Raw genomic sequence first — 21,651 nt, 5'->3', positions numbered from 1 at the left:
TGCAGTGACAATGCATGCATCGTTTATTAGGAAGCAACCAATATCACAAACTGAAATCAAAGTTTATTCAACTAGGTTAACTGTACAAACATCATGCATGATGCAGGGAAAAAAGTAAATATTTGATTTAGTTGAACAATAACAATCCATTTAATGGCACCAGGTCCTCTTGAACTTTAGACCTTATTTAACTTCTTCAGCGTTCTCCATCTGTCCTTGAGGTTGACGTTTGTTCGACCATTGAAGGAGTACTTTGACTTTATCTTACTCCAGTTCCCCTCTCCAAATTTTTCGACCCCTTCTTTCAACATCGCAGTCTCACTTTCGGTCCACTTCTGCAACACAACAGGAACATGTGGTCACTTTTCTGCTGCCGTCACAGGTCGAAAACAAGCAGCAATGCTTTTAGCTGTTGACGTGGCATTGTAAAGCAACAGGGCGGGCTCACACTTCACAACATTCAAAGTCTGGATCACTGCGCAGAGAATCAACCAAATCAATGTAATCCTTTTTATACACCAGTGGTTGCTTATTGGCTAGTTAGCTTTCGTAACTCCCATTTTTTAACCATCTTTAAGGACATAATGAAATAAATTGGACCTGTGAGAATGACAAATACAAGTCTTATTATGCTTACATTCTTCCTGTGGCCTGAATTTGAAATGGTGCTCTCTTGCAACCCTTCTGAGGAAAAAGAAAATATATATTACTACATGAACATGATTGTCCCAACAACATTTACAAGGAAGATAAGGTGATGAAATATTCCCACTGTTCTTTCTGGAGGGGAAATGCGTTTCTTCATCGCTCCACGTGTCCTTGCTCTCCTTTGCGGTACTGTACAGGCGTTTCCTATGAACAGGACAAAGGTTTGGTTTCAGTGTTTGGCACCCTGATCCATAATGGTCATTCAAAAAACTAAATGTCAATTACAAACATCATTACGATTCTAATATTTAACTATTCTGGAGCATATATTGGTTAATTCTGTGTATGTTTGGGTAGTGTGTTGTAAAAGGTAAATAAACATGGTTAATTATTGACATTTTATGCCATTTTTAAAAACCCTCATTAATACTTTGAGGGCCACAAATGCATGTCTTCACAATGTGAATTTGGAAAAGTGCATTAATCCAAATGGCAGCTACAAAAATCGAATGAATTATCTTTAAAAAAAATTTAAAAACTATTCTGTTTTTTTAAGTTAATTAGCAGTAGGAGTGAACTGGTGTAAACTTAAGTACCATTTTGAACGGGAGGGGTCTTTATCTTGAGCTGAGTCCTTGTGTGGAGTGGAGCTGGTCTGAGGGCGGGGGTGACGAGGGAACACACTGGGCGAGCTGTCCAACGAAGATTCTATGTTGTCACTGTCATTTTGTCGATCGCTGTGTAAATTACAGCAGTTTGTCAGACATTTTGAATCCTCAAATCCAGACTAACAAGCTTCTTTCCAACATGAACTGAAATCCAGAAATGTTCCAGACGTGCTGTGTGTGAGAACACAAATGTCAGAGTCAGCTGCTCTGGACATTTTCCACTCCCTTAGTAAAATGTCAGAGTGAGCCCTCGCATGAATGTTATGGCAAACTCTGGAAAATGTCCAGACTCAATTTTCTGGATCCCTGTTATGAAAACAGCTGTAGTGACAACATAAGGTTTGATAATGTATCTGGACTTACCTGGTGATAGAAACTCTGGACTTCTCAGTTTTCTTTGGGGTTTTGAAGCAGGCAGACGACTCCTGTTGGTCTTCACTGTTTAAGGTTTCACCTCCATTTTGTGACTTGGGGGAGTTGCTGCATGATGAGAGTAGAGTCAAACATTATACAGGAAAGGGAAATAGATCTGTTTTGCCAGAAATTATTACTTTCTCTCAAAGTAAATCAAATATAGTCGCCATGTTTTTTTAGACATACAGTGCACTTAAGAAGATAAAGAGTGAGGTGATGCACATTCAGATTTACCTCCTGATTGAACTGTGGGACCGGTTATGGATTTCCACCACACAACTTTCCTTGTTGGCCCCAGAGACGGGGAGCTCCTTCTCGCTGTCTGTTGACAACACTGTCAATCTCGTCGAGGCTCTGATGTGACAGAACAGTGTTTTAGTGACCAACACTCACCGAGGAATACAAAAGCAAACTATTACGATGAAGCGATGTGGTCTACAAGGTCCGGGTGAAAAAAACACAATCTACACCATGAGAGTCTGCATACAAATCGTTTCCCTTTAGATTAGGCTTTCTTCTTCAGGAAATGTTCAGAAATATAGGTAATGTCAATGATTCTTGTAAAATTCACTGCTTTAGTTTTTAGAAACTGGCCAACTACTACAAAATATAAATGAATTCCTCTATTGTACAACTTTTATTTCAGAGCTTGTAAACTTTGAATGTGTTTTCATGAATGTACCATTTTAATGAGTGCATGCATCATAACATGCTACTTTGATACATCATAAACTTATCTCATGTTCAGACAGGTCTCCAGACCTCAGCAGACAGTGACTCAAAGTCTACTCAAGTCAAAACCATCATCTCAACTAACTTGCAGCTTTGGGGAGTGGTCCCCTAGTTTGAGCTGCATATATTTATTTATTGTTAATTACCTGCTGCGAAGACCGGAGGATTTGGTGCGCGGCTTCCTGGAGGGTTTGGTAACCTCGTTGTCAATCAGTAGGCTCTGCGAAGAGTTCTCATCGGCTAGAGTCGGCGACTGTTGTGACTCCACTTCAAGGACTTGGTGGTCTATCTCCGGTGAGGCCACTGTGCACTGTGAGCTCGACTGGCTGTCCGGCTCGACTACCAGTCGTGCCACGGTGTATAGCCGCCTGGTCCTCAGTGGTGTTGTGGATGACTTTGAGAGTGAACCTGCCTGTGTGTGAGGAGCAGCCTCCATTTGTGGCGGTTGGTCTGCTACTGAAGCCTCCATCGGGCTGCCCGAGCCTCTCTGAAACACAGCGTCCGGCTCCGAGTCCAGACTGGCATCCTCCTTCAAACTAGGTGACAGGCGCAGAAGAAGGTCAGCTGTTCTTTCCTGCTCCTCCCTCTCAACCTCTTCCTCCAGCTGAGCAAATGTCCTCATATCCGATAGTGAAGCCAGCATCTTGTAGGCTGCCTCCAGTCTGGTCCTCTGGATAATATTATTTTTACTGGGAGATAAGAAAGAGACAAGATAAGGAGTTTGAAGTGAATGCTTGGGACAAAAAATAATTGTCTGGCTTTAACCCTTTTAAAAGTATAACCTTTATTCTTGTGATATTAGAATTACAATTCTGAATTACTACAGTATATATAAGCATGTAATACTGGTGTACAGTGATGACAGGGCTAGAGACAGTTTGTAGAATGATCATGAAAGCTAAATGTTGGTATTTTCACATTAATGATGAGCTTCTATGAAAAGAACTGAAGTTAGTTGGGAGCGAAAGAGAGCATCTACCATGATAGGACCAGGACAGTGTTTATCTGTGGAGTAGACGACGGGCCAGGCTGCTCTTGCTCATCAGGTCCGGCTGCCCTGTCATCCTGCTCTGAGAGTCGGGTATCGATCAGCTGTTTTGCTGCCTAGTAAACACAAACAAACAGAAAACACAAAAAATGATCAAGACATGTACGTAGCCCAAAGGCACGACAGTGTCATATCTGTGTGTTGGCTGAACATTTTTTTATGGTTCACCATTTAAATTCACTCATTATCGTTTGGCATCCTTACTCCGGTAGCAGAGTAACACTGTGTAAATGACATGAGTTTTAGTGAAATTTGAATGTCGGGTTAACAGACACCACACAAACAGTATCGAGGCCTTGTCTGTACTTTTCTAAAGGATTGGTCACCAGTTACATCAATTGTATTGGATTTGGCTGCAGCGTTGTTTACCCCTGAGACTCTAGAAGTGTTTTGTGGACTATACTCACGTCTCCATCGGCTTAGGGGTGGGTAGATTATGAGTGGATTTTTATTTTTGGGTGAACTATCCCTTTAAGGTTAACACAGGCAAAACATTTCCATTGAAACACCCCAACACACCTTGTGCAGAAAAGGAACGGAGAACGGGCAGAGCCTCTGGCAGAAGGAGAACATCTTTCTCTTGAACTGCCGGAAGTCAGTTTGTTGGATGACTTCATGTGTTTTACTCCTCTGATTGATGAGACCCATGAATATAGCTTTCTAGGACACAAGAGCAGTTAGGTGAAACACAGCACGCACTAAACCCGTTTGAACAAATGCATTCTAGCATCTTTGTGAACATTGTAGAATAGACAACACAAACAGTATTTCACGTGGTTTGTAGCAGCAATGATATTCTGTGGTGTCACTTAAAACCCATTTGAGCTCAGCACAGAATCTCCTCAACTTACTGATTATCTGCTGAGTCAACATCCCACCTACTTCCTCATTGACTTTGTTTACATACACATTGGCATCTCTGTTATGAGGCTGATCCTGGTTTTGATTATATATATATATATATATATATCCCCAAGATATATATCTTACCAGATTTCTTATATGGTGCTTGAGAAATCTGCTGTTTCATATCCCTGTATGCATGATAAGCAAAATAGAAGTGATTCTTAGGGATATGACCTTGCTACCAGCTTTAACTCAAAAACTGGATACTTCAAAAACCTGATAATAATCAGGATACTAGCTTGCATGTGAACGCAGTCATTATTCCAACACTTCCATCACTAAAACTATATACACAGTATGATCAATGTACACATTTTAATGGAAATGATAACACACACAGAGCAAGGAATAAAATACTCTTAAAAGACTATTATTCTCAAATCTCATTATTTCAGAAGCCTCTTTCAGCAGGTCAAATTATCATCACATGCAGGAGCCAATAACTTAAATCCTAATTCAACTCACTGAAATGATTGAGCCCCTGAGTGAACAGGACACTGGTGGACTCACCTTGCCAACCATTGGTCTGGGAAAGTGCTTGGTCAGCATCTCTTTAGCTTTGTCAAACTTGTTGCTCTTGATGAGAATCACCACGATCTAAAGACGAAAATAATTAGTCAGTTGATTTTTCCGGCACTGGCATTATGATGTAAACCGTTTGGCTTTTGATTTGGGAAGGTAGACTATAATTGAAAATGAAAGAGTTGAACCAGTGCAGAGCATGAATTATGTTTTTTTTTACCATCTCTTTAACGGAAGTGCACACGTTGTCAATCTCCTGCTGTGGGAGGCTACAGTCCTTGCTCAGGCCTTGAAGCAACATTAAGGCTGATTCCAGAGCAGTTATAGACTCAGACGACACATCTGCAGGTAAGAACAAAGCAATGTTCACTGGAGTGTCAAGTTACAATGAACTAGTAGAACTGAATGGATGCTAAACTACTCGAACTGTCTCACATAAGATAAGATACATATATTGATCCCAAACACAGTCACAGTCACACTACATGCAGATGAGGGAAATTTGTCCTCTGCTTTTAACCCATCTGGTGAACATAGCAGGAAACACAGAGCAGTGGGCAGCCATGCACGGCGCCCGGGGAGCAGATGTTGGGGGAGTAAGGTGCCTTGCTCAGGGGCACTTAGACAGTGGGGGTAGGGAGAGTCCTCTTTGGACTTTAGAACAGATCCAGGGTTTCTCCATCCAGGTATGATTTTATTGTCACTGCGAGGAGTTGAACCAGAAGGTCTCGTAACTTTCTGCCCATAGTCCAATTTCTCTGCCACTAGTCCACCACCTCTCACATCAAGAAGAGCCGAGACGTTTGTGTGCGCAAAAGATCAAATGATGTTTTACCCTCTCACCCGGTCTAAGTTTACAGATGTGTCCAATGACAATCTTTGTGAAGGAACACATGTTTGGGCGCTCGAGAGAGAGAGCAGCAACTATTGAAGAAAAGTGCCAATCAGTGTGAGGTGATTCAAACAGATCAACATATGAAAACTGAGACGCATAAATATGTGTTTGAACTGTAGCAGGTCAGAGGACGTTAGCTAAATATTGGTTCCTTCTCATGTGGCCCGCAAATGCATTCACGCAGATAAAGGAATGAAGCCACATGCGTCACAGACCCCATATGGTCTGAGTGATCAGATCTGGGGAAGCGTTGAGGACACAACAGGCTGCATCCAGATATTTACTGCATTTTCTCAGATAGCACTTGTGATCTGGTCCCTCAGGGATTGCATCAAGTCTCACCGAGTCTTTCACCCTCGTTTATCAGGAGGAGAAACTCCAGCACACGGATCTTTGTTGGCATTGAATCCGTGGACTCCAGAGTCCGATCCAAGACACCTGTGACAAGACAATGAACACACAGGTCACTTCTACTGAACACACATGCACAGTAAACAATACACACTCTGTGGTCTTCAGTCCAATCTATGTCTTTAAGGAAGATCGTGAGGATGTGCAGGAAAAGAGTGAGAAACCAGCCAGTAGACCAGTGTGTGCATTTCTGTCTGTGCGATTCATGTACAATCAGTCACACTGAATCTATTCTCACATTCCTCTGTTAACTCGTTCTACTCTATTTATATTTCCCCTGCATTTATGATTACTTTACTGATGTGTATTTTGGGGCTGGTGTCTTTGCTGTTGTGAGACTAATAAAAGGATCATCTCGTGTTATACTGTGACACAGAACCTCACTGTCAGTCTGGAAACCTGAGCACTGGACAGGACTGGCATGCTCACGTGATTTATAACAAAACGAGGTCTGGAAACTGAAACTAAATTAAAAGGCAGATGGAGCCACGTCACAAAAAGTGACCCGGTGAACAGAACAGTGTGAAGTTGTGGCGACACCTGAACTCCACAAAGTACAGCTCGGCGCCGAACGGGAGCCAAACATGGCGGCCGGCCGCTCACTTACTGTCCACGACATGTTTAATGCTGCAGAGGTCGGTGAACTGCTCCCGGTCGAACGCCTGCAGAGCCAGGGACAGGTAGTAGTCGACTATCCAGCGGTTGACGATGCTCTCCTCCTCGGTCCTGACACCGTCCGCAGCTGCCTTTGCCGCCATATTCGCATCGTGTCGGCGGAAGCTGAACCGCGTTCACTGCGCAGCTGATGACGCGGGGAGAGGGAGGTGCTCTGTTCCCTTAGTTTAGTTTTTCAGGGTCACGACAGAAGCTATTTAAAGGCCGAGAAAAAACAAGAATGATGACTTTGTATCGTGAAATCAGGAGGAATCAGTATTTGTCGTGTTCAACATTAACGACACAGAGTTATATCAAGACTCTAGAAAGCGTGCGGCCTGAGAGCCCTCACTCAGGGAACACCACTTCCTCCTCTGGATGTTAATTGGCAGATCTCACCAGAAGAAATCACCACACCGCCACCTACTGGACAATAGTTTGTCTCTTCTCTAAGGTTTTGAATTAGATTTTCTTATTTATGATGACGTTGAATTTGATTAATAATACTATGGCTTAAGTATCACGTAAGTTTTGTTGCATATCACATTGTAGTTATATCTCCATTAACACTGTTTTCATTTGAATGTTCAGAGTTTGATTTATTGCCTGATTTTATTTTTCTTTCTATATATATATATATCAATACAACCGCCACAATGGTTATGCTTTCTCCACTGTCTGCTTGTTTGTGTGCAAGATTACACAACAACTACTAGACGGATTTCCATGTGACTTGGTGGAAGGATGCAGTGTCGGGGTGAGGAGAGAACTCATTACATTTTAGTGAAGCTCCGGATCAGTAAATGGATCCAGGGATTTCTTTTTAAAATTTTCTGTATCATTTTGAGATAGGGTGTTTTACAACATTCACTTTTCCCAGGAAATAATTCAGGGATCTTGATGAACAAAATCATCTGATGGCGACTTTTATGAGAGTGTTAAAAGTGGTGCAGCTTAATTGACTAAAAGAGAACTGTTGATGGAGGGATGGACTCTACTCAGTTTTATACTAAGTGGCTCATTTTCATAGAGGAGTATTTGCATAACCTTCGGGACGCAAAATGTTTCGCTGACACTTCACTGCATCTTGTTTCTTAGTTCCCGCAGCCGTCATTTTCTCCAGTTCATCTATACTACGTCTTCTGATGGATAAAATGGATATCAGTATGTTGTGTCAGAGTGAAACCCACACTTTACACAATATCCAGAAACAAAACTCAGGAATAACATAAGAAATAGCTAATTATGGACAATCGATCACAATCTATGATTTTAATCAAGTTTATTATGCAAAAGAATGACATTAAAGATAGAAGACATTAAAAGATTGTGACACATTAATTTAAAAAAGCTTGAATAAAACATTCCATTTATATATTGTTAATAGTAACTTTTATAGTTTGTTTATAAAGCTGAAGGACTTTTGTTCTGGAGGAAATAAAACATTTTGCACCTTCTCATGGCAATGTTGGTAATGATGGTAAATCTGTGGTGGAACCTCCAGCCTGTTAAAAATCTCTACTATACATCACAAAATGATCTTTATCTGAGAATTTCGGCACAAAAATCCCAAACTAGTGTGAGAAAAACCTTTTGACAGAGTAGTGTTGTATTGGTTTACACAGTTTCACGTGTCCTACAGCTCTCTCTCCATTTTGATCGTTGTTTTACTTAGTCAAACAGAAAAGTGGAGAATCGCTCAAAATACATTTACCACTATGACCCTTTAAAATCCTCATTAATTTATTCTTTTGCTGAATGTTAAACTACATACCCTGTAACAGAATCTCACCTCAAGACATGATCATTTTAACATGTGAGTTTGGTCATGAAGCAGAACTACCCTCTAGTCATGTAGTTGTTAACATCAACCAAGCCAGGGCAAACATTTTACACCACTCATCACATGATATGAATCCGTTAGCTCTGAGACCTCAGATATTAGTTAAAGTTAAGCTGTGTGTGACTCCTGCCAGTGTTACATTAAGTCAGGGCTCAGATATTTTCTTGTAGTGTAAAGGCATTTTGTGTTAATCAGTTAATCGGCCTCTGAGTGGCTCTGGATGTAGTTTTACCCTTAATACTCGCAAATATTATTCATTTAACAGCGGTCGATTCATCAGCAAGATATTGGTGCATCTACAGAACTTAACAGCATGATGTCGTTTTCTGAGAAGCCTTAAAATACAATACAATCTGTCTAATGCCTATGATTTTTACACCGGTTAAAAAGTACACTGAGTACGTTAGCACAAGGGACTTGCTGAATACTGACACAGTATGACGCTGCTTGAGCAGGAAAGTGATTTTCCAACATGTATATCCAGTCAACTGACGTGATGCAGTCTAGCAAAATAAAACAAGAAATAAGAGGCCAGCATGAATAAAATCCCCTGATATCAGTTAGCTTTCTGCAACGTGTCCCTTAGTCCTGAAATATTTAACTCTTACATTCGAATGACAGCGTTTGTTTAAAAGCATCATGGCCATAGAGCGTCAGATATCATCATTTAGTGTAAACAGAGGACTTTCTTCTCCTGACTACCACAGATGAGAACGAACAGCAATATATTGTCTAACACGCCATAAAAAAAACGAGACTTTTGAGAATCTTGATTCTACAACACTATAACGGCCCATCAGTCAGAACTTGACTTTAAATCTTGGAACTCCTGACTTAAAAAAGCCACATTCATCCAGTGCAAACAGGCCCATGACTTATGTAGAGTAAAAAAACAGGAGACAGTCGTCACAAAGTGAGAAACACTTTCATAAATATGGCAATAATAACAAAAAATCTTTCAAGCTAATAAATTAACTTGACAGAATGATTTTGAAGGCATGGATTAAGTGTCCTAGCGACACTGGGAGAGAATCTGCTTCTGTCCTGCCGCATGATGTCACAAGTCCGACATTTGTGGAGTCAGGTAGGAAAGGCCTCACAAGCGTCTGCTGAGCTCACAGAGACTTTGTTCAGTCTGTATAATGAGCCCTGTACCTCCGCCTCTTTCTGCAAAGCAGCTCCTTTATAATTCCACAGGCTACACAATGGAGCTGGACCCTGGGGATAAGAATGAGCTCACGACGAGCCAGAGGAGGTCGGACGGGTATTTTAAATTCTCTTTTTCAAAATGTTGAACCACTCGGTGGCCAAGGAGCATGCTAGGCAACCAGGTCCGAGACTTGGCTCTGAATTGAGGTGGGGGTTGTCGGGTTGCTTTCCATGGTTTAAATGCTCTGAAGTCTTACCCAAGCTCTTCTCTCCTGTGGATTCCTACTATACACAGACAGAGCCTCCAGTTTTCCACATATAGCAAAACTGTGTAGAAATAAAACCTATATAACTTCAGAACATTCTGTCTTTCCAGCATCCATGGTTTAACCTGATCACTTGGTTATATATATATATATATATATATATAAAAAAAAACATAGGGAGGCGTATCATTGGTCTGTGGGTCACCCTTCACTTGTAGACAGTGAGACGTTAAGCAGCATGTAAGAGCAGTGAAATGGAAAATTTACCACATGTATATGACTTATACAAAACTGTGATATTTCCCCCCCAAATGAATATTTAGAATTACTGTAGTCCTCCGTAGTGAGTCATTAAGGTCAACTGTCGAGGTGTGGTCACTGTGATGAAGCTTACAGAAGCTTCAGCAGGTTAAAAAAATAAAAAATAAAAGGAGAATTCATTTATACTGGCTTGTTTTACGTTTTAAAAAATGTCAGGCAGAGGCAGGAAAACTGATGGAGGAGATGAAGACACAGGTAAAGCCACTCAGTCCTCTTGAATAAGAATGAGGCTTGTGTTCACAGTTGCCTGTTCATTCATTTGAAGACAGAGAAAAGTCTCTTTTTCTGGCAGAGATACTGACTGATTGAACTGTCATACATGCAAATCAAGGCAGCACAGTATACTTCATGATGTCCATGGTGCTCCGTGTCCAGGCTGCTTTCTCAAGATCCACTCGAGTGGTGCATGTCCTTCACTGCGATCCCCTTGTCTGGGTCCGACACAACACTTTCAAGTATTTCCCCGTTTTGATTCCCTTGTCTGGGTCCAGTGATGATGGAGGACATATTGCTGATCTCCTCTCCAAAAAAATCAAAACCCTAATCTTGAATCTCGTGTGCGTAGCAGCGAAGACAAACTGCTGGAGTTGTTTAATGAAGGTACATACGCTGAGTTCAAACAACAGCTCGGATGGTCTCACAAGGACTTAAAGACTCACTTTGTACTTACTGCATGCTTATCCTAAAGACACAAACAAACCAAAGGGCTGCTTATGTTAAAAACAATATTCCAGTTGCTCAGCAGACCCGTCCGCATGTAAGAGAGAGGATTCCAAATCTCAGTGGTGGTTGATTGATTCACTGGGGTCCCACTGGTGCAGCCAGTCTGCCTGACACCCACACATGAGAGACAGGTTCAGGGAGCAGGGGTCCATCTAAGCCCGAGATCAGGAGAGGGCGTACGATAAATCTAGCTGTAGGGAGGATCAAGTGTTGATGAGCTGGATCAGACTGAAAACTCAGACCCGCTGCGGCGGCCGTGGGTCAACAGCAACACGCGCCGCAGACGCAGACCCGTGAAAGGATTGCACCATAGCAAAGATGGTGGACCCCCGAACACAGATTTCATTCCTTCCCATCTCACGTGGCGCTCCCACGTGGGCTTCTCGTTTTTAAGACGTTCAATCTCCTGCAAGACATTTAAACAGGTCTGTAAACAAAAGATTCCTCATCAAATTAAAGCTATTTGCTTTGGCTCATTTACCTGGTAATATACACAACTTCATTAACATGGGAAAGAGCACTGACCGTCTCGTCGTTGCAGATGGAGTGGATCTGTGTACCAAACATTACGGCTGTGAAAGTGAGGAAGAGGATGGCTTCGAGACAGAGGAAGATGAGGAGCAGCACTGACGCCCCTGGAGAGAACTCACTGCACTCTGATCAGAGAAAGAGAAGAAGACAGTTTTTTTTTACATTTTGCATAGAACAACTAAAATATCAAATAAAACACACAATAAATTAATAATTCATCTTGAATATGAAATGTCCCAAAAGCCAATGGCCTAGAAGCCAAAATAGACAAAAGGGTGAAATCCTCTGGGTCACAAACTACCACACTGAAATGTTGCCTCTTTAGGTCAAATTAAGTTGTGGAAACTAATAATCCAGTGTGTGTGTGTTCCCTCATTCCTGTCTAGCTGCTGTCGCAGCCTGACCTAAGCGTTATGGACTGGATGTGCACACAGTAACTATTCCATCATAACCAAACCCATTATCCATTTCTAACTAGCTGGATTTCTCACTCCATTTACTGTCATTTTGCATCTCCCGCATTGGCCCAGAACGACGGATTGTTTGGAAAAACACTTGGTGGAAAATATTTATTTGCGGAGTCAGAGTATCGTTCTGTGGAGGGCAGCATTAATTAGATTTCTAAGAATGAGATATCACCTTCATTTTCTGGTTCACTCCTACACGGAGGAAGAAAAGATCAAGCTCTTACAACCGGAGTAGAATCTCTCTCCTTTTCCTCCACACTCGGCTCCTAATGTCTTAATCTCTCTGAACTGTTTAAATCTTTTGTTGTATTGTGTTTCTCACTCTTAAGCTGCACATCCATCAGTTTCTGTGTTCCTGGGTTTGACCCAAACTCATGTTGTAGTTGACGCTTTGAGACAGAGAGGCCTCACCGTTCCACTGGACTTTAATACAGCTGAAGAAGTGCATCCCACTGAGGCCCAGGGCATGGGCAGATATCAAGGATATGTACATCTGTTGAGGGGAAAACAGAAGAGGGGGAGACAGTGAGATCAGGCAAAAAGGAGGAGTCACTCCACTCTCACCAGGTGGGTTTGTGTATACTGTGGTAATGCAGCTTTTTAATTTCATGTTGACCATCAAACTATAAAGCCTTCAGACTTTCAGTTTGATCAAATATATAATATTTTAAGGTGATCTACGCATTCTCTGAAGGCTGAAAGGAGAGCAAAATTTAAATGGAGCCGTGCTGTAACCTTGCACAGCTCAGCCATATGTGACGGCTTTATGTTTGTCATAAAAATGTACCTGTCAGCATATGATGCCATAAAAAAGTGCTGATGTTGTCAGGACAGTAACAAATGGCTATTTCATGTAGACATGTGTATGCTGTGCACTTCATCACTGCAGAGTTATGAACTGCAGATGGTTATTTCAACATGAATTAAGAGCAAGATCATTTTGGGATGAAATTATTTTTCCCTTTAGTTCGATATAAATAATGTAAAAAAAAAGTTATAAATGTGGATTAGTAAATAAATGTGAAAAATAGCATGTGAAAGTCAAGATAAATGGTATTTTCACATGTAAATATTAAACAATAAATAAATAACATTAAGTCATCTATAACACCCTGTTGTTAGAATTAAAGAGAGAACTCCATGAGTACTTCTGTGTACTTACAGTGAAAAGAACAAAAAATCTCTGATTCTTTTCTCCCACACAGTTATTGACCCAGGGACAGTGGTGATCCATCTTCCGGATACATCTTTTACAAATACTGCAGGCAGGAGAGAGAAGATGTTAATGCATCACACACTGACGGCTAATGCTAATGTCATCAATTACACTGCTCCGCTGTTTACACAAAAATATGTGCATACAAATGTTTGAAAAACACATTCACAGACAGCTCCACAGACCTGCAGTGATGCGCCCTCTCAGGCTTGATGCTGCAGCACTTCGGGCACTTGTAGATAACCTCACCAGGCTTCAGCTGCAAGCTCTCCATGTACTCCTTGGTGGCGTTGCCCTTAGGAACTGCCCCCTAAGTCAGTGAAAGACAAAGGCTGATAGTTTACAAGAAACATACAAGAAATGTTAGGTGGCACAGGCTAACACAAGTGAAAGGGTCTTAATTCAGGATTTAAAACACCAACGACTTGTTCAATAACTACAGATCTTTGAGAGTCAAGTCGAACTGGATGTTAACATTTCAACTGAAGATTTTAGATACACTGACTATTTCTAATTTCTGTGGCTTGACACAATTCAGGATAAACTTGCACTTAGAGCGGAGTCAAAACCCTAGTTTTATAGATTAGCGCACACAGAGACTAGTCACAATGTTAATAACGGCAGGAGGATCTCTCTGGCTCTGTGTCATTTCACATCCCAGCAGGTAAGGAATCCAAATAATCGATTGCTTGGAAATCACGACAAGGTGTCGAATCACACAAGAGGAAAAATAAGCTGCTGTGGTTGGCAGAAACTGTATTCATTTATCTGAACTTTGAAGAGAAAAGTAGAAATGCACACAATTGTTTGATTCAAATTTGAAAAACATTTCTGCTGGGATCAATAAACGTTGTTAGATCCTTAAATGAAAGGTCCAAGAACATCACAGTCGTTCAGATATGGTGGAAACATAAACAAGTTACAGACTTTGTTCCGGGGTCTTTGATACAATGAGGATATTTGGTTGAAAAACTTCAGACACGGATGAAATTAAATTGTTGTAGCTGTCGACACAGTAGAAGGCTGCTCTACACAGCTCCATCATCTCAGTGTACCCAGATTACATCAGGGAGCGCTTCCTGCTTGTTCTGAAACTCTCTCTCAAGATCCATATTGATTTTTTATCTAAGTAAAACTAGTCTTAACACAACAAAGTTACATTTCGTACTCTCCTTTTTGCAAATCTGTCCTCAACCTCACCCACTCATCCTCTCTTTAACATCCTTACCGGGTCAGTCAACATGGCGCGCAGATGTGACGCCAATGCAAGAACAGCCAGTGAGTTGAAGGTGGCCCCATTCAGGAGTGAGTACCAGAAGTTCTTGGCGGGAAGCAGCATGACAAAGTTCACCACAAATTCGGCGTATAGCACCAGGAACCAGGTTATGGCGGCACACACCATGCCGCAGCTGTCCTGAATGAACCACAGGGTACGGTTCCCCGCGGTGTGGTCCGCGTGAGGACTCCCAACCATCACTCCAGCTGCCATGCTGCCCGTCTCCACATCTGCACCTGCCGACAGCAGTGGGTGGTGCTGCTCCATGTCCCGCAGTCGGTGGTTTGAAGACTGCATCCTGTCTAGAGAGGGGACACAGTCAAAGGAAGAGTGAATTTAGGGCTTCGGACGCACAATAAAATGATTATGTATCCAGCATTTAGTTTAACAGCTACACACTTTACAAACTTTTACAGAGGACCGAAACTGGCCCCAAAAAATGTATCAATAAATCAAACAGCTTGATATATAGAAATAAATACATAAATATATATATATATATATATATAAATATATACATACACACATATATGGACGCATACACACAAATGCATAAATAAATCAATAGAGTAATATACAAACAAATTAATAAATAATTAGCCTTTTCCCCACAAACTTTATCTATTAATTTAATTTCTTAATGAATCAACTTCTGTATTGCTGCGTTTATAATTTTTTGTATGTGTTCTTAAATCATTCATTTTTTTATCTATATCTTTTTTGCCAGATTTGGTCCTCGATAATGTGTGTTAGGAAAAATACAATAATGAGTGGCAAAGATGTTTGACGAAGGGAATTGAGTAATGAGGGGATTATAATTACAATTGTATATCATTAAAACAAGGTTAAACATTTATAACACACTTTTGGTACGGCAAAAAAAAACATTATCGTAAAACATGGGGGAAAAGTGAATGTATAAGTAAGGTCGCTCAACATTGACTCAACTCTTCAAGCTTAGTGCCCTTTGAGCTGAGCAGCTGTTATTACATAAGACGCGAGTCACTGGAGGTTTTGTCTTCTGTTTTCATGTCAAGGTCATTAGAGAACCATGTCCAGGGATTCAAGATAAATCAATGGCCGCCTGGGTCCGTTTAGGAAACTGATCCTGCAGCTGAAGTACATGTGCATGAGAGATACGGGCTAATAATAATCTGTAGACCCAGTTACCTGCTGCTGACAGGCTGAGCTGTGACTCACTGAGACAGCAGAAAATTATAAAACAAGGAGCTAGGTAAACATACAGAACAACCTGTGGTTTTAGGATTTTGGTGTAAAAAGAGACCTGATTCTGCATCATTACTAAAACCTGTGTTACAAGAGAGAAGGCAAGGCAAGCCAGAGAAACTGACACACCAACCTGAAGAATTTCACTGAAATCAGTTTGAACAAGTCTTTGGCTGACTCTATTGACATAGAACATACAGCAGTACAATATGAATTTGCATTATCGCATAGAGGAAAACCAGACGTAAAAGTAGTCATTGTTGAATCTTCACAAAGCCACAGAACTGATGTGACTTTTAAGGTGAAGCTGCTGGTTTCATCTGTTGACGTCGTGTTCTTGCTTTGAAGGAAAGTGACTGCTTCCTTTGCTCAGCATTTAAGTTGAATGAGACATTTCCAGTTAGCAGGGGGGTGCAGAGCCAAGCTGTCAGTCTTTTGCTGACCAACCAACCAGACTGCTTCCTAAACACCACACTTCTTCTGCTGGCATCCAAAAACTTTCCATCACAGAGGATGTTGTCCGAATGCTTATAAAACTGAAAGGCAAAAGGAGAAGAAGCCTGTGGAGCTGAAAGACCAAAGCAGAGAACATCTCTCAATGTCCAGACACACAGTGACTTCATGGTTATAGGACAGGTGGGTGCTAAACATAGCACTCCCGTTATACATCCTCATTTTGATCAATAACTTGTTGTACTGCTGAGAATCACTAAAACTGGGATATAAAAATAAATGCTTTTAGTTCATATCCTTACTTCAGGTTTCCTACATATTTCGTACTATTGGTGATCGATGGTGAATCAGGTTTTAAATGTCATTCCATGTGGTATTTAAAAGGTCTTAACTTTATTTTGGCAACGCCTTTAGAAAACCTGTATGCACTTGTCATGGTGGGTTTCAGCAGTGCTAACTGAGATTTTTACATCTATATAACTGACTTAAAAATTGCTTCCACAGGCTATGTTGCAAGAAAACTCCAGGACAAGAATGTAGCTTTGTATTCAGACATCTAATAATTGACACAGAAACACAGTTTTTACACGTGAACAAAGTTGCAAAAGCCTTCAAAAATATAAGCAGCCAGACTACAGACAAATTAATACAAAGACGACTGTTTCTTTACTGTTAATTCTGAGTTTACATTCAGTGTGTATTTGTATTAGGATAAAATATTGGATGAAGAAATGTTGCTGCTGTTGAATTTTCTCGAGGTCATGGCTGGGCTAGTGTTTCAGACAAACTGGACCCTGGTGCCAAAAACACAATAAGCTTTTCAGTAGATGTTCACAGAGCACAGATGCAGGCAGGAACTTTGTATGACGACAACAAAAGGAAACATACAGTTTTATGATCCCGAAGGGGAATTTGGACGAGAGTCACCTGTTGTGTATAAAAAGCTGTTGCACACGACAGCCAATCTGGCAGAGAGATAATAGAGCAGAAGAAGTCAACGGCTGATGATACAACTTGCACCTGCAAATTTGCATGGTCAAAAAAGATAAAGTAATTTGCAAAGATATCTATTTTTAGGATGTGAAATTTTTACCATTTCACACAGTCCAGTGAGCATATGAGTAAAAAACAAAAACAACAAAACAGCTGCCACAGTATAAATTGATGACATGAGGGAGAAGAACATCATTGAATTTCAATTGAATTTCATTTTGTACATAAAAAGATTGTCTGGATCAGTGACCCAGACCTGGGTCACTGATCATCTGGCATCATCTGGCAAATAAATGAACCGGAAAGGACGAAATGTCTCAGGGTTTGAAAGTTGATAATGACTCATTGACTTGATTCACACTTTGCTTCAGTTGAATTAATCACAGCAGTGTGTTGCAATGACGATAAAAAAACAGAGACCATTCTAAATGTTGGTCAGTGGGGAAATATAAGAGACAAGGGTCTCAATCAGTAACAATCAACTGGAGTCGGTTGGGGAATAACTCATGGCACATGCACAAGAACCCTAGCAGTGTAATCTCTAAACAGATTGTGCGTGTAAATATGCATCTGTGGGCGAGGGGCAGGATTATGGGGCTGGAAGCTTTGTGGATTTTGTTTCTAGTTTGACCAATCGGGTTTTAGCAGAATTTGGTTGCAGGGAAGTAAACAGTCCGTGTGGAGAGCACAAGAAGTGCAACTCAATGATCGGAAAGCATCTGCTATCGGCTTTTAGATTTATCTGCATTCATATGCAGATAGCAGCTTGTGTTGTGTGTGGAGAAACGTTGGACTTGTGTGAAAAAAGAAACTCGGCCAGTAAACAGTGCACAGTGAAAGGAGGACAGAGTGTTGGCCTGGATATGCTGTTTACACCGGAAGGCACAAAATACTGTCCGTTACCCTAAAGGCTAATGCATTGACAGACAAGAGCTGATTGGCTTTGACATTGCTACTAGTCTTACACGTGCTGGGATGAGCAGATATTCACAAAGCTGAATGCGAGTGAAACCACAGATGCTTAGGAGAAATGCTAGCAAGCATTTTCTGAATTAAAATCCCCTATTAACACTAATCTCAGTCAAATCCTCATCAAGAAATGTCACAAAAATAAATACGTGACAAAATAAGTATGAGGAATAATTATAGTAATGTGAAGAAGATTGTGACCTGCAAAGTGTAATGCTGTGTAGAGTCTCTGTGTGTGTCTGACGAAGAGTGTCCTTGTTTACATGACATGTTTATTGAATTCAAAATAGGGTTGATTGTGCCACATCACCAATGCTGACCGCAGCTGTTTTTTTGTTAAACATGAAAATGAATGTTGTTCTTAGGAGGGCAGAAAAACGCTGGCTAATTTAAGACATATTGATCTCTCTGTGGTCAATGGAAGGCAGGTCCATTAAAGCTACAGCAGCTGCTTTTCCAGCTGTCTGCCCTTCCCCGTCAGAGGGCACAACACAAGAGCCACCGGTCCCCCTCATCTCCCCCTCATCTCCCCCTCATCTCGCTTCTTCTCTTCTCCCTGACAAACACAGCTACTCACTCACTTCACTGTCATCCTGCATAAAGAATCGCTTGGCTTCAGTACAATATTCCCAGAACTTGAGGAAAAGGTAACAGTGCGAAAGGCCATCAACAAACGTCATCAACACCCGTCCTTGCGTTCTCACATTCAACCCCTCCAGATCATTTCAGGAGATTATCCGGAGTTCAGTGTATGTTTGACAGCAGCTGGAGATACAAACATTTATCAAATACCACAAGGTTAAGTAACTCACTCAGCTCCAAACTCAATATTTGTAACCTAACTGAACTGGGCATTTATTCAGATCGTCTATCCCTTTGGCTTGTGTTTCATTTCTGGAGAGTAATGGCAATGTGAGACTTTAAATTTTTTTTTGTTGTGATTTTACATGTAAGCCACGTTTGTTTTCAACAAAAAAAGACAGCTATGAAACTAGGAAACATTTTACTGGGCTGCACACGACGAATCAGGTAAAGGCTCTCTGCTAGTGAACGGAGAAGTCTGCTCACTACCCGGAGTCTTCCTGGAAGACAGGAGGAATGCCACTCTTCCAGCCTTGCAAGCTGTTTTCCCTGTTTACTGTGAAACCAGAAGATGTGAAAGTCAAGTGACAACCTACCTAATAGGTGTCCTCTTCACAATAGCATGCTGTGTGGTTTACCTCCTGGACCAGCATTGAAAACGGATCACACATGCAGACTGGCATGTAGGTCGTCACCTAAAAAAGACAGATACAGAAGAATGTGTCAAGTCTTTACAACTTCAGATTAACACACAGACTCAAATGCCAGTTCACTAACAACAGCTTACTCAAACGAATGCAGTCTCATCCATTTTACGACAGCTGTAATGTTCACTGATTGATGAAACAGTGAATACCAAATGTGGGCAACACAATGGAAACACCTTCCGATATACTGTGTCATAGCTTACAGCATTGTAATGTGGGGTTGGACGACGTGCCCAAAAAGTATATAATGATAAACATTTTCATATCAGTCGATGTTGATAATTATAACAATAAATGCCACATTTTAAACTCTTCTTATTGAGCAAACACTTGATAAACAGCAACATATTTGAAAACTAAATCGGAGGCTGATCGATTCTTTGTTATACCTCCTCACTGTGCAAAAGAAACCACGAAGATTAAATGAGCTGTAACTTAAAAGCTTACATGAATCTTTGGTGAGGTCATGTTTTCTCAAAATGAATGTTACCACACGTTGCACAACGGCTGCTTCCTCTCAGGCTCAGAGAAACTGAAAGATGAGGTTCCATGATTTTCCAAGTGTTCGCTTTTTACTCCCAGGAAACACTCCGATCATTCTAGCTATTGGTAGCAGTGTGGGGACAATACGAGAATCATTCACCGACAGTCTGTAGTGTAATCACAGAATCTTTGAAATATTGACCAACATGAGGTGATAAATAAATCCAGTTCTGAGTGTTGTGACTTGGGCAAGGAAACTTAATGTTTTGTTGTTTATCAAGTGTTTCTCATAAAGAACAGCTTAAAACCACAAGCTTCACTCAGGAGTATTACTCAAATATTACTGTGACATTAAATGATGATTATCGATATCGAATGATATGAAAATAATTATCGAGATCTAAGTTTTGGCCACCCCCCCCCCCCCCCCCACCTTGGGTTGGACCACCTCGGTGTAGCTGGGCTCTCTTTGCAAAGCCCCCCCCCCCACCACAGAGGCAATGCACTGACATGTACTGCCCTCTGGATCGGCCTTAAATCGAAAAGTGATGGTCCTCCTCCTTCATGGTGTGAGTCAACACCAGCAGGAACATGCATGTCAGTCTGCCTGAGGTCACCACACGGACATGTACCCACTATGGTCACGAGAAGTGGGTACAGGGTGGCTGTCTAACCTTGAACCCGGACAACCACAAACGGCAGCACCTCAGCAGATTAGTGAGTGAGGTGTGACTGAGATTAAAGACCTTCCACACACCAGCAGCCCCTCAGCTCCCACCAGCTCCCATCAGCTCCCACCAGCTCCCACCAGCTCCCATCAACCCCCCTCCTCCATCTGCTCAAATCCTCATGACAGTGAAGCTGTCAGTTACCAACAAGACCCGGGTTCAACCGCTCCGCTGCAATGATAACTGAAAGGTCGTGACTGAGAATTACACACACACAAGCACAACAAGCGCGCGCACAGACACGCGCATATACACCCACACGCGCACATACATACACGCATACACACAGATACACCAACACGAAGGCTGGTAAGTGTCGCTTGCTCACTAGCCACGAGCGGAAGCTAACAGGGTTAGCCTGCTAATACCTTCAGCTAGCGACGAGTGCTCAAGCCGAGCCTCCCGAACAGCAGTTTCCCGACATACCTCAATGTTCCGGGTTTATTTAGCTGAGGGCGTCTTCATAACACAGAGTAATGTCAGAGAAGCTCCGGCTACAAAGCGGCGGCGGCACATCTCTGACAGACCGACCAGTAACGAGGGAGCTTCCGGGGTCCGCTTCGGCTTTCTCCGGTGTCAATCGCGAATGTCCAAGCAAATAATATTATTGTTGAACGATGCCACCCCGTGGATAATCACAGAATTACAACCACATAAACAGCGAAAACCTCCACTACAGGGCGCTGTTGTACTCTCTCTCTCTCTTTCTCTCTCTCTCCATCACCCCCATCTCTCTGTCTCTCGTTCCCTTGCTCTCTCTTAATAATAAATCATGGAAAGCATGTATTATCTAGTTGTTCATTTATTTTGTTTGTTTAT

General features: G+C 41.6%; 2 protein-coding genes across 4 annotated transcripts; both read right to left on the bottom strand.

Moving 5' to 3' along the window:
* Positions 1-43: 43 nt before the first annotated feature.
* terfa (telomeric repeat binding factor a) lies at positions 44-7,258 on the bottom strand. 2 transcript variants are annotated; one of them, XM_053426010.1, is made up of 13 exons: positions 6,852-7,258; positions 6,176-6,271; positions 5,159-5,280; positions 4,927-5,013; positions 4,030-4,170; positions 3,442-3,566; positions 2,609-3,151; positions 1,965-2,084; positions 1,680-1,796; positions 1,245-1,385; positions 773-852; positions 638-684; positions 44-335 (listed from the first exon to the last, which is right to left on the bottom strand). In XM_053426010.1, exons 1-13 carry the CDS (start codon positions 7,000-7,002, stop codon positions 177-179), a joined length of 1,929 nt encoding a protein of 642 aa, XP_053281985.1. In that variant the 5' UTR covers positions 7,003-7,258; the 3' UTR covers positions 44-176. The 2 variants fall into 2 exon arrangements, with proteins under 2 accessions (XP_053281985.1, XP_053281992.1); XM_053426017.1 differs by having other exon boundaries at positions 638-681.
* A 905-nt stretch (positions 7,259-8,163) lies between these two features.
* zdhhc7 (zinc finger DHHC-type palmitoyltransferase 7) lies at positions 8,164-21,411 on the bottom strand. Of its 2 annotated transcripts, none has more exons than XM_053426039.1 (8): positions 21,201-21,411; positions 19,511-19,609; positions 14,643-14,992; positions 13,600-13,724; positions 13,361-13,457; positions 12,610-12,691; positions 11,726-11,856; positions 8,164-11,606 (listed from the first exon to the last, which is right to left on the bottom strand). In XM_053426039.1, the coding sequence occupies exons 3-8, from the start codon at positions 14,985-14,987 to the stop codon at positions 11,424-11,426; spliced, it is 963 nt and encodes a 320-aa protein (XP_053282014.1). In that variant the 5' UTR covers positions 14,988-14,992; positions 19,511-19,609; positions 21,201-21,411; the 3' UTR covers positions 8,164-11,423. The 2 variants fall into 2 exon arrangements, with proteins under 2 accessions (XP_053282014.1, XP_053282003.1); XM_053426028.1 differs by having other exon boundaries at positions 21,259-21,411.
* Between the last annotated feature and the right edge of the window lie 240 nt (positions 21,412-21,651).

This window comes from Pleuronectes platessa, chromosome 1 (genome assembly GCF_947347685.1).
Source record: "Pleuronectes platessa chromosome 1, fPlePla1.1, whole genome shotgun sequence".
Classification (NCBI taxonomy): domain Eukaryota; kingdom Metazoa; phylum Chordata; class Actinopteri; order Pleuronectiformes; family Pleuronectidae; genus Pleuronectes; species Pleuronectes platessa.
The sequence above is the reverse complement of the archived record's forward strand: the minus strand, read 5'-3'. Positions and strand labels throughout refer to the sequence as shown.